Below are 18,517 nucleotides of genomic sequence, written 5' to 3' on the forward strand. Positions count from 1 at the left end.
GTCTTCTCGCGTTGCATTCTTCCCAGTCTCTATATTGCTTGGTCGATTTTTTTTCCGTTATGATTCTGATCACTAGGTAAATCTATAATCATGTCAATAGAGTGCAAAAAAATATGTTCTAATGGAACACAATACAAAGATTAGAAACTATGAAAGATGTCAGGGGCGATTTTATTTGCTTTTATCTAGAAAAAAAATATGTTTAATAAAATATAGGGTGTATCAGGTTCAAGCTTAGAACAAACTTGAACAAGGGAAGGTAAAACGAGCTCTTATGCATTTAACAGACTGTCTCCGAGAAAAGCATGCAAAATCTGAAAAATCGTCCAGAATGGTGTATAGAGCTTTTCATTTTGTGATATATTAATAAAGATCTTGGTTGTAACAATATATGAAAATAAATCTTAAAATTGTGTCACGTACTTCTATTTTAAGTTACAACCCAGTTTCTATATTTAGCAATAATTGACATTATATAGTAGGTAAAAAAAGGAATGTTTGAGGCCTGATAAAGTCATTTCAAAATCATTTTCAAAACAGTATTTCATTATTTCATCAATACTCATATGTTAAAAATTACAAATACCTATTTTCCATAATGATTGGAACTTTCTTTAAAAAACAACATCAACAACAACAACAACATGTTTTGCCAAATTAACTCTTTTTGACGGAGACTGAGAGACTAAAATCTAAAATTCGAAGCTAAAGGACCAGTTGGTGGAGATGAGGCAGAGATTTGGAAACGGCCAAAATGAAATGGTATGGATTTCATAGAATGATTATAAAGACTGTGTATCAAGACAATTTGGGACACTAACATGATGTTTTGATTTATAGGATCCCTTTACCTTTGACGGGGAAGTTGAAGAAGTCGAAGAGCAGGAAAAAGAGGAGGAAAATTCAGTGGTAGATAATTTTTAAAAAGAATATCAAATCACTTTAAATTTTAGATTGAAAAGAAAATTGAGATTGGGTTCAGAATTCAATGAAATGTTACTTTAACATGTGTAATACCGTTCACGGTAGCTCAGTCGGTAGAGCGCTCGCTCCGTGATCGGGAGATCGTGAGTTCGTATATCAGCCGCGACTGACCTAAGTCGATAAAAACATGGGTAGCAACTGTTCCTCCGCCATGCACTCGGCACTTTGAAGTGAAAGTTGCGGGTCCTTCGGATGAGACCTTAAAAGCCGAGGCCCCGTGTCAGCGGCAGGCGTTGGCACGATAAAGATCCCTCACTGCTCAATAGCCCTGAGTGCCGAGTAAATGTCAAAATTTGAAGCCCTTCACCGGCATTGTTGACGTCTCCATATGAGTGAAAAATTCTCGAGAGGGACGTTAAACAATATACAATCAATCAATAAGATGTGTAATAATTTATCTCTATGATAAATTTTAGAGGGCTTTGGAAACTCAGCAGACCAGGGGTCAGGAGAAAGACAGAAGAAGAAAAGAGACACAGTGGCACCCAATAGATTTTAGGTTAAATAGTCAAAACAAGCATTTTAGTTTCACTGACATTTTAGTAGATATGCATTTACATCTTACTTGTCAAACAAGTGTATTTATTATACTGTCAAAAGAATAATAAACTAAATTCATATTTCAGCAAAACATTTCATCAAATCAATTTTATGATAACATAGTCTAACTTATGAGAAGTGGATGTTTAGTGTTTATCATTGCTACAATCTCTAGATAATTGTTGAATTTTTTTAGACTGCTGAACAAAGAAAAGAACCAGAGGTGAAATACCCTCTTGCTGTTCCGCCAAACTTTACAACTTAAGATATACATATATTGCATTATGCTAATCAAAAAAGTTTGTATATATAACTAGATGAAAACTAGCATAGTATTTGATAAATTATTCTGGATGTTTGAAGATCTTGTATTAATATGCATAAGTTATGATCATCAAATATTATTCTTTATATTTAGTTGAAGAGTGCATAGATTGTTCAGGGAAGGATCCAGGAAGAAGCTATCCCGACAGAATCTGTTGTGAGCATGTATCTTTTTAATTTAAGTTATATTTACTTTATCCTATTTGATGCTTTGTTTTTTAATTATTCAGAAATTAAGATAGATTTTATTGATTGAGTCAAATTAGACGAAATAGTTAGATCACTTTGTAAAGAAATAATTTTTAATGATAAGATAAGGGTGCTAATGATATTTAATATTACAGATCACAATCAAATGAAGACAAAATAGTAGACATCAAATGGAAGAAATTTCATTGGCTTTTCTATGTTTAAGGTCACATTTAGTAAAGGGGGTGCAGTGGAGGCCTAGCCCTGAAAAATTGAAAAGGCGGTAATTCCGTAAAAAAATCATTGAATCGGAACGATATTCAAACTTGATCTGTAACTCATCAAGATGCACCCACATACCAAAAAAAAGCTCAATATCTGTCAGCAGAAAAAAGTGTGGAAAACCAAGTGGAACAGATTGACAGACAGATGGGGACGGACAGACGCAGAGGGGACTAAAAATTATCACACCACGCCGGAATACAATACATTATATCGCGAGAGTGATACAAGAACCATAATTTATTCGCAAGTTGAAAATGTTATCTTGTTTAATCTTTGAAACAAATGAAATGAAGAATTTGTTATCCACATTTCTACTCGTTCATGCCGTGTACACAGAGTATAAAATGTTCTACACAACTAAGTAAACGCTTCTTAAAACATAATTTATTGCATTCAGGTGTCAGCTTCTCGTAAATCACACCGGTGCAGCCCTTTAAAACAATTAAGCCTTCTTAAAAATTGTTTTCTTACCCTCTCCATATTTTTTGAACCGAAATAACATTAATCAGTAAGATATAAAGAAATCTAAAGTATTTTTTATGCTTAGATATGCGCCATTTGCCGTTTATTATGCAATTCTATACAAAATTTTGCCCACATTTTCAAGATTGAGTCACAATCTTACAAAATTCTGCCAAGTTTGCTTTGCAAACATAACTTACGTCATCTATCTGATTATTGATCTATGAAAAACATTGCTGATTTTAAGAAAAAAAAATGATTTTTTGGTGTTATTTATCCAAGTTATTGGTGTTCCTGGGCATGCGCGGCCCCCCTGGAATTTACCAGGGTAAAAAATGTATATACTTAAACAAGAAAATAGTTACCATGGACCCCCCCCCCTTTGGAAAACGCAGACCCCCCTGGTAAACACGAATATGTGTGAATTGGGTATGATAATTGAAAGATTTGAGCAAAAAAAGAAGCCCCCACCCCCCGCACGAAATAGGTTTTTGACGTTTGGGCGAGTTAAGGTTATTTTTTGCTTGTCAGGAAATTTCTGGGATTGGAATTTTTTTTATGACTGAGGAGGACCCCCCGTGAAAAAATTTCTGGATCCGCGCCTGCTGGGAATTAATGTGACTGCTCCGTGTTGCCCGATACTCATGTCGGCCGATCATGTTCTTTTAAACCCCAGTCACATTTCCAAAAAACGACCAACGGCCGACGGGTTTTGAAGCAAAAATGGGATTCTTCGGGTGACAGTCGTCAGTTTATCGGCCGTTGTCTTGGCCGATTTTGACCTATTGTTTTGTCGGCCGACCAATGTTGTGCACATCGGTCCAAGTTATAATTTTTTCATGCGTCGGTGGCCGATTTCTTCAACTGCAGTTATCCATTGACCAACTTTCGATCATCGTCCGACCATCGGCAGTCAGTTTATTAAGTTGGTCGTCCGTCGTTGGACAATAAGTGTTTTTTTTTTGTCTTATTCATCCAAGTCATCGGTGTCCCTATAAAATAATGTGACTGCTCCGTGTCGCCCGATACTGTGTCGGCCGATCCTGTTCTTTCAGCCGACAAGACCAGAAAAATTTAGTCACCCGACCATCGGCTTAAATGTGACCTAGGCATTTGCCGATAAGACCAGAAAAATTTAGTCGCCCGACTATTGGCTTAAATGTGACCCAGGCATAAGTCTGATTGATTAACGAAAATTTCGGAACTGATGATTCCCATATTTTGAAGCAAAAATACTTTTCAACTCGTCGAGCCGCTTTCCCTCATTTCGACAATCACTTTGTTCAATTCAACAGAGTAAAACAACAATGTTTATGATCACAAATACCAATGCTGTCATTCAATTTTCAATTGTAAAGACTAGAATTATTAAAATGTCGAGAATTGTGTCTTGAAAAAAATGGGACATTAGGAGCTTATTTAAGAATCTTTTTAATGTGTTTGAATGTGTTTGTCTTTTTCATTCTTAGAAAAAATACATTTTGAAACGTTTCGTTCCGTTGTGACGCGGTGATACCCCTTATGCTTTATGTTTTAAACATCTATAAAATTACTTCAAATATACATTATTAAATTAAAATTTCAATGTTAATTAGATTTATTTTTGTGCATCTTTTGGTATATTGTATTTGATAATATGACGCCAAATTTAAAAGATATGGACACTGTGACATTACTTTTGGATCAACCCTCGTAAGTACTTCAAACTGATAACAAGAACAATGATCGTGTGACCTTGACTGAGAACCATTTGCTAAAAATTGCTTTTTAGAACTTTATTGCCGCCCGGCGCATAGTGTTTCACAAACACATCTTGTTTTAAAAAAAGATTTACCCACCTACATATACACCGACTCAATAATTTTATCCTGAATAGGGAGAGGACAAGAATATATTTTTTTTTTTGCATATGGCACTTTAATAATCAATTTGATTTATATATCAGTACGTTGTATTCTTGTGTGTCCGAAATGAGCTTTGGAAAATATTTCACTAGAAATTCAATCACACATTTTAAAATAGTATACTTTTATCATGTTTATTCATCTGAATAGAATTTGAATAAGCTTTAAGATAATTTATTTTTAAATAGATTTAGGGAAACATGTCCTGCTACATGTTTATGGGGACATGGAATAGTGAAATCTAAATTGAGTATGTTATCTATACTATGTAGTTTTAAAATTAATTATAATTTAGTTTTATTATCTGGTTTTACTTTCTTTTCATTTCTAAATTTTCCATTAAATAACTGAATTAAATATTCTAGAAACAAATTTTGTTTTTCACAGTCTTGAAGAAATCTGAAGTATTTTTCGGGACGTGAAATACCAGAATTTACCTCTGGTAATTCCCACCATTTGTATTTCCCAGGCAACCCCGGCCTGCGTATGCTTGTAGTTATATCTCGGGATTCTACATTTTAATATCACAGAACACAGTACAAGTTCCGAGACTGTGCCTAGTTTTTAAAAGATTAGATTAAAAAAAATGATTTTAGGGAATGTGTATGTTATCTCTGAATTAATTTGCTGTCTAAAAAATATTTTTACTTCAGTCACAACTTTAACAATGGACCCCCGTACCAGTGCCCAGGACGTGATGTGATGTGACCTGTGTGAGACCGCTGTGGTACAGATTCACTGTGATAAATGCATCGTCAATCTGTGTAAGGCCTGTGTGGGAGAACACATGTCAACAAGTAAATACAACGATCACAAGATCGTCAAATTTCAAAACAAGAAATCTCACCTATACCCCGAAAGTAAGAAACATGATGGACAACAGTGTGCTATGTATTGTAATCAATGTGACGTTCCTGTTTGTAAAAAGTGCGCTGCATCTGGGCAACATCTTGATCATCGGGTATCAGAAATCATGCCAGTTATGGAGAAAAAAAGTTACAGTTTTCAGAAAACAATTTGAATTAAATATGACGATTTATCCAAAGTATAATGACATTGCCTCTGATGTACAACACAGAATGAGTCAGTTAGAAAAGGATTATGAATATATCTCAACAGCAATTACAAAACATAAAGAGAATTCATTTGGCTCAGAGAAATTGACAAAATTGTCAACAAACTTAAAGCTGCAGTTGGTAAGATGAGAAAAACACGGAAACAAACTTTACCGGAAAATCTGGATGGTACAAACAAGACAATTTCTAATGTAAGTGGTAAAATCGATTCAATTGAAATTGCTTTAAACACTAATGACTTGTCCAAACTGTTTAGTGGCATATCCAACATACATATATACAGAAATCCTTCATAAATAATCGCTCATTCTTTTCCCAAATTTATTCCCAGAAAAATCATAGGTAAAGAACTCAATAAACTGTTTGGAGCGTTATCGTGTAGTTCGTTTGGTTCAGCTGAACATGGCTAAAGCAAGAAGAAAACACAGAAATCACCAGAACTTCTTTCTTTTCCTGCAGTCGACCGCGTGGCGCAGTGGTTAGAGCGTCTGCTCTAGAGTCGCGAAGTAAGGAGTCAATCCTTACGTGGCGGGTTCGAATCCCACTGCGTACGTGGAGACCGGTCCTTCGGATGAGACCGTTTAAACCGAGGCCCCGTGTCGCAGTAGGTGCTGGCACGAAAAAGATCCCTCACTGCTCAAAGGCCCTAAGTGCCGAGCATAGGACAAAATTTTGTAGAGTTTCATGATTTTTGTATTCATCTTGTTATTTTAAATATATTTGTGAGAACAGGGTGTGCCATATACAATTGCAACCCTGAAATACATAACTGAGAAAAAAGTGGAGAATATTGCCTTTTGATAGTGAAACCATTTTATGCACACTCAACAAATATCATAAAGATATTGCTACATGCATCCCTTGTGTGCTTCATTTATTCATCTTGTACAAAATTGAGTCATAGCATGAAAATAGGTTAATATACCAGGTATTAGGTAATCTTTTCTGGAATAAAACATATGGAGATAACTAACAGTATATATTCAAGATCAAAAGTCCATAAAACAGTACAGATCAGGATCAGACAAGCACAGACTTCAGTTCAACACATCAGAGGAGGGATTAGGTACCGTGAAGAAGTGAGCATTCCCACCCGCCTGGTGCTCCCTGTCTTCATCGTTAAATAACGGAAAATTTATTCGTCAATACGGTGTTAAAATAATGAAAATGGTATTCCTGTAAAAAGAAAATATTTGGTAGTAATGTTTGCGCCTTTAGCGCAAAAGATCCTGCACGCTAAGATTTATTGTGCGCTAATGGATTAAATATCATATCTTTATGTATGTGTTCAAAGCTTTCACATATTACGTACATGAACATGTAATCCGGAACGCATGATAACGTAATGTCAAAAGATCGTTTGATTTTATATACATATTAGCACTTTACATGGTAAGATCGATCGAGAAATTTCTGCCAAATTATAAGTTAATTTTTTATGCAGTTAAACTTCGTCCACTGGAGTCGATGAAACCAAGAAAAACTTCATGATATCGAGATTGAATTGGATATAGAATTAAGAAATTGTTGGGACTTATCAAGCATTCCTTGGTGTTTTGTGTGAGAAGTTGTATGCTTATGGGTTTTAGAATGCAAGGTGAATGCTAATAAAAAAAAACAACAACATTGCACTAACAAGAACAAGTAATACAAATGGGATCCAGAAGGACTTGGAATAGAAGATATTTTTTTGCAAATTTGATTTAATCATGAGGGGCTTTATCCCAACAATAAATAATTTTTAAAAGGATATTCTTTACTTCATTCAAATATCTGCCCTTGTTTTTTGTGGTTAGGTGGTTTCTATCGAGTTTGATAGGCTAAACGTTTTTCTATCCATTCTGCAATGTGGCATGATATTGTGTATGGAATAATATCTTTCCAAATCTTTCTATTGGTTCTTTATGTGTAATTCTATGTACATTGTAAATTGCTGTTCATAAAAAAGTATGTTTGGCTGTCTTTAAATCATGTGTGGTTAAACTCTCTCGACTCAGGGTAATATAATTGAGTCGATAGGGAAAATTGTTTTTTCCAAGAAATCAAATTTCAAAATATCTATTGACTGAATAAAAGAAACGAAACGGAAAACAATATCGTCTACTGGAATGAAAAAACAAGTTCAGAGTTGGCCATTTTTCGTAGTCGGTTTAGCTACCTTAGTTTCTCTGTTATAATTTTGAATCTCGTAATCTGAATAATTTACAGCTAGAGAACCTTATTTCGACCGATGGGTTATTCAACGATCTATCTTTAATGTTTATTTTATTGGGTTATATGAAATAAAGATAGGTCATAACTTTCGAAATCATTTTTCTATTCTTTTCGAATCAATATTGACACTGTATGTTCATTAGTGTTTTCATTAGCAAAATGAGTTTCAAAACACTGACTCAAAGTCAAAGCTGAAATTCTAATGTATAAAACATATCTTGCAAAAATATTTGTTATATATTGAACTCATATATTATCTCGTCAGATGGTAATAAATCAAAAAACATATTGTATTCTATGTACATTGTAAATTAAAGATCATAATGATATCAATGGCCTTTTGTTACCATAAGTAACTAGTGGAAAAGACGCTCGTCTATCAATATCAATATCATATGGTAAACATTAGGACTGATGTTCTTATGTTTTTTATCATGTTTTCATAAATGTCTAGTTCTTCGTACTGAATCAAGGTTAACGCACTACTAAAAATATTCACGTATCACACCATATTAGACACTAACAAAACCCCAAACTTTTTCTCACTATATACCCAGACATAATATGATTTTCTCAGTTTGCGTGCGTCATGGTTATTTAAGTTACATATTTAGGTATTTAAAGTACGGCCTGGCAGTACGATGAGATTCAAAGTACGGACAAGGAAGTAAATTATTAACATACATTCAGTCAGTTTAAGGGAGCCATGTTGAAGTTTCAGGTAAGACGTTATCGAAAACTATCCATTTTCAAATTTTTCTGACAACAACAATGTTTTAATTGTAAAAAGAAAGAAAGAAGATATGAGATAAGAGGATTTAGGAACTATTCCCTTTAAGATATGTTTAAAAGTGTAATCCATTTTGTCAAGACATTTTTCCACCTTCTTCAATAAATTTTGACTAACATTTAAGAAAAAAAAATAATTTATTTATTAAGGTCTTCCGTTTCCAACGGAAGACCTTCTACTGATTCTGATGATTAAGATTATTCTTATTATTCTTTTTTTTTTCCTTTTCCTAGACGCCAACTTTGAGGCCTCATATTTCACTCATCTCTGAATGGATTTTGCTCAAATTTTTAGAGTTTGTAGACGTTACTAAACTCTATCAGAATACTATCTAAAATTTCAAAAAGTCACTTCCGGTTTTGAGTTATTTCCCTTTAAACGAAAATTTATAGGCTTTCGTTTCCAGACAAAGGCTCAGAGACGGCTAAAGCTGGAGCAGAAATTCTACTGATTTTAGATAATAGAAGGATTGAAGTTGTGCATAGCGGTTTTTGTTTTTCGATTTCTCTATTCAAAACGGCGCTATATAGGGGTCAAAAATTAGAACGCCTAAAAGAGTGAAAATTTACACATATTTTGCTTTTTATCTTCTAAACTTAAAATATTTTGTTAAAACATATTGAACAAAATTTGTGCAGAATTTCAAGATCTTTCAAATGATATCTCAAAAAAGGGCTGACCCCTAGATTAAGGGATCTAGAGGGGCCAAAAGTTTTTTCCATATATCTCAAAAAGTATTGAGAATTTGTAATACATCCAAAAAGCAAAGTTGTTCAAAATGTCAAGCTTAATCTATTGAGGTCGTCAAAATTCGTCCGGTGACGTCACTTCCGGTCAAACAGGAAGTAGTCAGAAAATGCATATTTTTGCCGTTCTTGACAAGTTTTGGGGTAACAAATATCACTGGAAGCATTAAACTTAATTTTCCGTCCGTCGACATCACATCCGGTCAAACCGGAAGTAGCCAAAAATAGCTTATTTTTTTAAGATTTTGATGCAAAATTGAAATTATAAAGTGACTTGAGACGACTAAGCTCATTGCTTTCTTTTGTTGACGTCACCTCCGGTCAAAACAGGACGGAAGACCTACTCGTTGCTTTGCAACGAGCTTTGCTCTAGTTTTCATTATATTTACAGATCCATGTTATCATATGACAGTTTACCCACGAAATGGACCCACGAACCAGTGCTCAAGACTTACTCGTCTGTGACCTGTGTCAAACAGCAGCATTACAGAGTCATTGTGAACTTTGTCAGATTAACCTGTGTAAGGCCTGTGTAGGGGAACATCTCTCTGATTCATCCGTAAGACACATTGTTGTACCGTACAAACACCGGAAGACTACTCCTTCTGTTAACTACCCAAAATGTCCAAACCACACCCAGAGACATTGTGAAGTTTACTGTGAGAAATGTGACATTCCTGCCTGTTCTATCTGCATCTCTAGTAAACACGATGGGCATTATATATCAGATGTTCTGAAGAAACTCAACTCCAAAACAGAAAGTTTAAAAAGAGATTTTAAAGAGCTTGAGCAAAGAATATATCCTACTTATAAAGAAATTGAGTCAGATTTACAGTCTGAAAAATTTAACTTGGAAGCGCGATATGAGACATTGACTACAGCAGTTACCGAACACGGAGAATTCTTGCATCGTGAAATAAACAGTATCGTCAACAAACAGAAATCTGAAATTAATCAGATGAAAACCAAACATTTGACTGTTTTGAATAAACAGGGAAATGAAATGAAAAAGATTACTTCTGAAGTAGAAGATACAATGCTTGGTTTGAAGAAAATACTTGACTCCAATGATGTCTTAGCCTCTGCGTATATCTCAAGAAATGCTGAATTCATCAATTTACCTCCTAAAGTCAAATTTTCTTTGCCAATTTTCTCCCCTCATCACGGAAACAAGGAACAGCTAAATCAAATGTTTGGTTCTCTGTCAGCATTGTCCATTACAACAGATGAACATGGCTATACAATGAAGACACCAGAAGCTGCATCTTGTCCTCCAATTCAACCGCTGATTGATGAACCAGAGCTCATTATCACCATTGACACTGGGTATGATCCACTTTACAGTGTTTCCCGCCTCAGTGATGAAGAAATCTGGACATGTGGAGAAGACAAAATCATGAAACTCTACAACCTCCAGGGCCAACTACTGAAGACAATCCAAACCAAATCAGGGAACATACCATGTGACATAGCAGTGACAAGGAGTGGAGATCTAGTTTATACTGACCATGATACAAGAACTGTAAACATAGTGAAGAATGACCAGATACAGGAAGTGATCAGACTACAGGAGTGGAAACCTTACTACATTTGTAGTTCTTCCTTTGGTGACCTCTTAGTCACCATGCTCAATGACGATGACACACAATCAAAAGTTGTCCGTTTCTCTGGATCTACAGAGAAACAAACCATTCAGTTTGATAGTGAAGGTGTCCCCTTGTATTCCCCTGATTTCTTTAAATACATCACTGAAAACAGGAACCTGAATATCTGTGTAGCTGACTGTAAAGCTAGTGCAGTAATAGTAGTCAATCAGGAAGGTGTACTGAAATTTAAATACACGGGTCATCCCTCTATTTCAAAGAAATCCTTTGATCCCCTTGGCATCACAACAGACAGTCGGAGTCAGATCCTGACTGCAGATCATTATAATGGCTGTCTCCACATCCTTAACCAGGACGGACAGTTTCTACGTTTTATTCGTAGCTGTGATGTAGGTGATTTATGTGGTCTGTGCATTGACACCACAGATAACCTCTTTGTCACTGAAAGTGACAGTGGTAAAGTAAAGAAAATCAAATATATGTAAACAGGATTTTATCGAACTGACGTTTATTTGAGAGAAATTCGATACCAACTAACAATGTACATATATTGGGATTTACCACAATTCTTGTTAAAACTTTCGCTTTGTTTGTAAATATTACATATCTTTATACAATGAAATAAGGTTACATCATGGACAGTTCTGTCCCCTTGTGTATTCTGAATTTGCAGGCTCCCTGTTGTTTTGTTTTACTGTAACAGAGAGGAGTTTAAACTATTGAAAAAGCAAGTATTTCTTACAATCTTTTAATGAATAGAGATTATTATAGTCAATTTGAGAGACTGCATATTTACATAAATGTTATTTAGAATAATATTAAAAACTAGACGAGCTTGTTGCAAAGCAACAAATAAGTCTTCCATCTAATTCTGAAGACGATGATATCGAGATTGATAGACATTCACGGTTCTGTGTGCAAAAACCGAGCCATTTACAAATACTTCCGGCCTGACCGGAAGTGACGGAATTTTAACGACTTTAAATGATTTTTGCCTCTGCTATTTATTATTTTGAACAACTTTCCTTCTATGGTGCATAACAAATTGTCAACACTTTTTGAGATAGAGAAAACGTTTTGGCCCCTCTGGATCCTTTATTGTAGGGGCCAGCCCTTTTTCTTGGATATCATTTGAAAGATCATGCAATTTTACACATCTTTTGTTTTATATGTCTTAACAAAATATTTCTAGGTAAAAAGAAATCTTGGAAAAAGTGTTAAAAACTTTGAAATTCGTGATACGTCTATTTTCGGGCCATAGCGAGCGCCGACGTGCGGCACTTCCGATAAAAATGAAATACGTTATACATATCTACATACTTTGGTTTATTATATCTGAGAGTTTCGTGTTTCTATCTTGAGCCATTATTGAGAAAGTCTGCGGACAACCAGACCCTTCTAAAATCATAAAATCGACAATATCTCCAAACTGGAAGTGACGTCATCAAATCAGAAAAAACGCATAAGGTTCAAGTGATGTTACATAAGTCCTGAAAGTTTCATGGAAATCCATCGAGCCGTTTTCGAGAAATCGCGTGCACAAAATCGGTAAGAAAAAAAAGAATAACTAGAAAGTCTGCTATTGCAAGCAATAGCATATGTCGCCCCGTACTGGACAAGACTTTCATTTTAATCATCACTAAAACAAAAGTCCATTAGCTAAGTTTGAACAACCATCGAGTTGTATCAGTCCTTTCCATTGGAAACGGAAGACCTTAATTGGGTACATCCCACTTATTATTTTTAGAATCGGTAGGAGAAGAAAGTAGTGCAGGAAAATTACAAGTTCCAAAATTTGCAGTCTTGCATAAAAGAAATCTGGCAGATGAACTGAACTGAGCCTCATACTTGTTAATTGGCAGTATCTTTCCTATGATAAAAGCTTGGGAAATGTAATTTATGAAGAAGATCAGCCGAATTATTTTGTGTATTGTAACGCCAGTGAGAACTCTGAAATTTACTTTGATCCACTTGGCATCACAACAGACAGTCGGAGTCAGATCCTGACTGCAGATCATTATAATGGCTGTCTCCACATCCTTAACCAGGACGGACAGTTTCTACGTTTTATTCGTAGCTGTGATGTAGGTGATTTATGTGGTCTGTGCATTGACACCACAGATAACCTCTTTGTCACTGAAAGTGACAGTGGTAAAGTAAAGAAAATCAAATATATGTAAACAGGATTTTATCGAACTGACGTTTATTTGAGAGAAATTCGATACCAACTAACAATGTACATATATTGGGATTTACCACAATTCTTGTTAAAACTTTCGCTTTGTTTGTAAATATTACATATCTTTATACAATGAAATAAGGTTACATCATGGACAGTTCTGTCCCCTTGTGTATTCTGAATTTGCAGGCTCCCTGTTGTTTTGTTTTACTGTAACAGAGAGGAGTTTAAACTATTGAAAAAGCAAGTATTTCTTACAATCTTTTAATGAATAGAGATTATCATAGTCAATTTGAGAGACTGCATATTTACATAAATGTTATTTAGAATAATATTAAAAACTAGACGAGCTTGTTGCAAAGCAACAAATAAGTCTTCCTGTCTAATTCTGAAGACGATGATATCGAGATTGATAGACATTCACGGTTCTGTGTGCAAAAACCGAGCCATTTACAAATACTTCCGGCCTGACCGGAAGTGACGGAATTTTAACGACTTTAAATGATTTTTGCCTCTGCTATTTATTATTTTGAACAACTTTCCTTCTATGGTGCATAACAAATTGTCAACACTTTTTGAGATAGAGAAAACGTTTTGGCCCCTCTGGATCCTTTATTTTAGGGGCCAGCCCTTTTTCTTGGATATCATTTGAAAGATCATGCAATTTTACACATCTTTTGTTTTATATGTCTTAACAAAATATTTCTAGGTAAAAAGAAATCTTGGAAAAAGTGTTAAAAACTTTGAAATTCGTGATACGTCTATTTTCGGGCCATAGCGAGTGCCGACGTGCGGCACTTCCGATAAAAATGAAATACGTTATACATATCTACATACTTTGGTCTATTATATCTGAAAGTTTCGTGTTTCTATCTTGAGCCATTATTGAGAAAGTCTGCGGACAACCAGACCCTTCTAAAATCATAAAATCGACAATATCTCCAAACTGGAAGTGACGTCATCAAATCAGAAAAAACGCATAAGGTTCAAGTGATGTTACATAAGTCCTGAAAGTTTCATGGAAATCCATCGAGCCGTTTTCGAGAAATCGCGTGCACAAAATCGGTAAGAAAAAAAAGAATAACTAGAAAGTCTGCTATTGCAAGCAATAGCATATGTCGCCCCGTACTGGACAAGACTTTCATTTTAATCATCACTAAAACAAAAGTCCATTAGCTAAGTTTGAACAACCATCGAGTTGTATCAGTCCTTTCCATTGGAAACGGAAGACCTTAATTGGGTACATCCCACTTATTATTTTTAGAATCGGTAGGAGAAGAAAGTAGTGCAGGAAAATTACAAGTTCCAAAATTTGCAGTCTTGCATAAAAGAAATCTGGCAGATGAACTGAACTGAGCCTCATACTTGTTAATTGGCAGTATCTTTCCTATGATAAAAGCTTGGGAAATGTAATTTATGAAGAAGATCAGCCGAATTATTTTGTGTATTGTAACGCCAGTGAGAACTCTGAAATTTCCCTCTTTCACTTTCATTTTAAAGGTTCTACCGAAAAACGAATCTGACATGCCACCATCAATTCGAGCATTTCTGCATTGCAGAGAGCTGATGTGTGTTATGAGATAATAAATCATGTGTAAACTTTCTCAGTTTAGCGGAATCATGAACATTTTCGGCGAGATGAATGTTTTGTATACAGTGGTGATCAAGGCTTTGCGAACCATCAGGAGCGGATCAAAGAATTTAGGAATGAATAAAAACTATGGAAATGACGTACCAATTTTTTAATTTATACTTGCACTATCTAATGAAATGAATAATATACAAGTGATAGATATACAAGACAACGCGAAATGATAATAAATGCAGCTGACAATCGTTATTTTTTTTTTATATAGATAAAGTTCAAGAGACAAAACAGAAGGAGAATGAATGATGGCAAAATATCACATGACGGGAACTGAATTTTATGAATGAAGATTTTAAAAAGTTACTTGTAAGTTGTATATGTTATATCTGTGTATTCTACTTGGCTGTGTGCTTCAAAAAAAAGGGGGGTCGTCTTGAACATAGTAAATAGCCATAAGGTTTGAACGGTAAGTACTAGGGCTTTTGTATTTTAAATATGTAATCCTTGTGAAAAGAACTTTTATTGGATACGACGAACTTTGACCCTTTGACCTAGACCTTGGAGAACACATGTGTACATCTGAATCTTTTTTTCTGTTTCGTTTCTATGGCAACCGTGAGCGACTCATTACAATTATTTTGAAAGTAGAAATCACTTTGACACATTGCAAGGAATAAACATTGAAAGTTTCAAAACGATTGCCTGAGTAGTTATTGAGAAAATCGAAATTAAAGAATTTTAACTTTCACCTGGTTTTCATGGCAATAATCGATTATATGAAAATTTTAAATACGAGTTGCATAACTACAGATACTAATCATTAAAATAAGAAAAGTTTCATGACGAACGTTTAAGGGACCAGAGAGAACAGTCTCGGACAAAATTTGTCGCTTTTTACAGGTTTCCATGGCAACGGTAGACATATTGGAACTGAACGACCTCACTGCACAACTACAACCAGTGATCGTCCTTTAAGGAAAGTTTCAGAAAGATTGTCCCAGCCATCTCCGAGAAACAGCCTGGATAAAAAAAACATGCGTACAATATCAATATGTCGTCCCCGACTTCGTTCGGGGCGACATAATAAAAGTGAAAAAGAAACCTAAGAATAACAGTAAGGTCTTCCGCTGAAGACGGAAGACCTTAAAAATAAGTTGTTAAATAAAGAAATCAGGGGAAGATTACAACCACTAATTATAAACTACAGGTTTAAGAGAAATAGAAAGCTACATTGTCACTCTTTTGAAAAATTCTTAAAGTTCGATGTAAGATGTTTTATTTGAAAAAGCTATTAGTTTTACAAGTACCACGCTGAAAAAAAGAGTGTTCCACGCAACCCTCAAGTAAAACCTAACAAGTTATTAAATGACCAAGAAATAAAATTATGTTACCATTTTTTCGTAACATAAACAATGTGAAAAATTATTCGGGAATTTAAAAAGGAATAAGTTTTAATTTATAAACAAGTTATTTATAAAGAAATACATTTATTTTAATTATAAACAGTTGAAAATACTGGGGATTGAGATTTATTTCCTTTTTGTTTTGCTTTTGTTTACCTGACCGATCCTGTTGTTTTAGAGGTCCGCTCCAATTTTGTATTATATGATAGACCTTTCAGCTCAAAAACTGTTCGTTATCTCTATTTATTTCATGAAATATGACATACTTTATGATCTTTGAAAATATTCTGCACTTGAAGGTTATCATATATATTCAAGGAACTTGAAATTGATATTACAAGCAAACTAAGATTTACTTGACATTGTCCTTTTCCTTTTAAAATTTTTTTTCATAATGGTTTAACCTTTTTGAATCTGGGTATAAAGTGATTAAACGATACATGGAATACAAGAATATAATAAAAAAAACGCAACTGTAGACAGAAGAAGTTGCATAAAATGACATTTATCATTTGTGCGGTAACCGACCTCATGTCACGTCAGGCGCTGGAACGATAAATATAAAGTTACCTCGCTCACTACAAAGTCGCCCTAAATACCAAGTAAAGGCTTGGCGAATTTTCTCGAGTATATAATGATGATATCTCACTTAAATTTACTGTGTCCCTTTAAAACTTTTATACACTTGAAACATGCAAAAGGTCTAGTGAAGTCTTTATTGAATTCCACTATACCGTTTAAAATGGCTACAGAGAAAGAAGTGCACGGAAAGTCCTATTTTAATGCCAAAAGAGAATCAGAGATATGTGAAATGCAAAATTAATGTCAATTGCAATCAAGATGTGAAAAATTCATCACGTCAAAAAGTTGTCTGCACGTATGTTGATCATGCGTTGTAGATAGTGAACTCCAATCAAAATGTTCTTGCATTATCAAGCAAAGATCTCGCCCAGTGTATAAATCAATGTGCAATATAATATACATTGATTGATTGATTGATTGTATATTGTTTAACGTCCCTCTTGAGAATTTTTCACTCATATGGAGACGTCACCGATGCCGGTGAAGGGCTTCAAATTTAGACCTATACTCGGCACTCAGGGCCATTGAGCAGTGAGGGTTCTTTATCGTGCCAGCGCCTACCGTGACACGGGACCTACGTTTTTAAGGTCATATCCGAAAGACCCGTGACTTTCACTTCTAGTGCCGAGCGCTTGGCGAAGGAACAGTCACTACCTTTGTTTACGTCTTAGGTATGACGCAGCGCCGGGAACGAGAATCGAACCCGGGCCTCCCGATCACGAAGCGAACGCTCTACCACTAGGCTACCGTGACCGGTTTAATATACATTGAAAGTAGCTGTTCATGACAATGTAAATGAGTACAAGTTTGGCTTTCCAGAAAGCCTTAAATGTCATCTCTTTGGCTCCATCTGTGTCAAAGAATAAACAGTGGAATGTTACATTTTTCTATTTAAGACAGAATATTATTATTATTATTATTTTTAGGGGAATGGTAATTAGATATTGAACAGGAAAAGGGGTAGCTTTCAAACTCCAAAATCGTATGTTGTAGATGGGAAGGAACGGTTTAAAGTTTTTAATTTTTTCTGAAAAAATATTTCCTTGGAGAAGACATGACTATACTAAAAGAAAAAGTATGGATAAGGGAGATGACTTGCAGCGAACATGCATTTACAACAGTGAAAGGTTAAAGGGCCGGGCTGGGACTCAGATTTGAAGAAAATATATTTTTCTGAAATTTTCTAAATAATATCACGAATCATGCTTAAGCATTTCACACTGAACTATATATAAATCGTGTTTATAGAAAACTCTTTTATATGGAAAATCTTAAAACTACTAATTTTGGGACACGTTTGATTGAAACGTATTCTCATACTTTAGTATGTGAAAGGATTATAATCTTCATATAGGCATGTATCTAACTTTGGAATAATTACATTCTTAATTTGGATGCCAATTTAAAATGGATCCATTTAAAATACGTTAAACATAAAGGAAAGAATGAATTGGCCATTCATTTCTTACCTTCGTACTATTCAGATAGAATCAATGAGCAATTCATATTTTCTGAGAATTTTTTTTTTAAATCACATAATATTATTATACCTAAAAGAATTTAAGATGCATTTGTATTTGTTAATTTATTTAAAAACACATTCAAGATAGAAATAACAGCTGACCAAGTTCCACTTAGCGCAATACG

General features: G+C 34.7%; 1 protein-coding gene across 1 annotated transcript; it reads left to right on the forward strand.

The window, feature by feature from the left end:
- The first annotated feature begins 8,592 nt into the window (after positions 1-8,592).
- On the forward strand, positions 8,593-11,651 carry LOC134248450 (pyrin-like). The gene is made up of 2 exons (XM_062730848.1): positions 8,593-8,699; positions 9,906-11,651. Exon 2 carries the CDS (start codon positions 9,939-9,941, stop codon positions 11,601-11,603), a length of 1,665 nt encoding a protein of 554 aa, XP_062586832.1. The 5' UTR covers positions 8,593-8,699; positions 9,906-9,938; the 3' UTR covers positions 11,604-11,651.
- The last annotated feature ends 6,866 nt before the right edge of the window (positions 11,652-18,517 follow it).

Source organism: Saccostrea cucullata, unplaced genomic scaffold, assembly GCF_032062105.1.
Source record: "Saccostrea cucullata isolate Sc308-1 unplaced genomic scaffold, CSIRO_AGI_Scuc_v1 ctg1927, whole genome shotgun sequence".
NCBI classification, from domain to species: domain Eukaryota; kingdom Metazoa; phylum Mollusca; class Bivalvia; order Ostreida; family Ostreidae; genus Saccostrea; species Saccostrea cuccullata.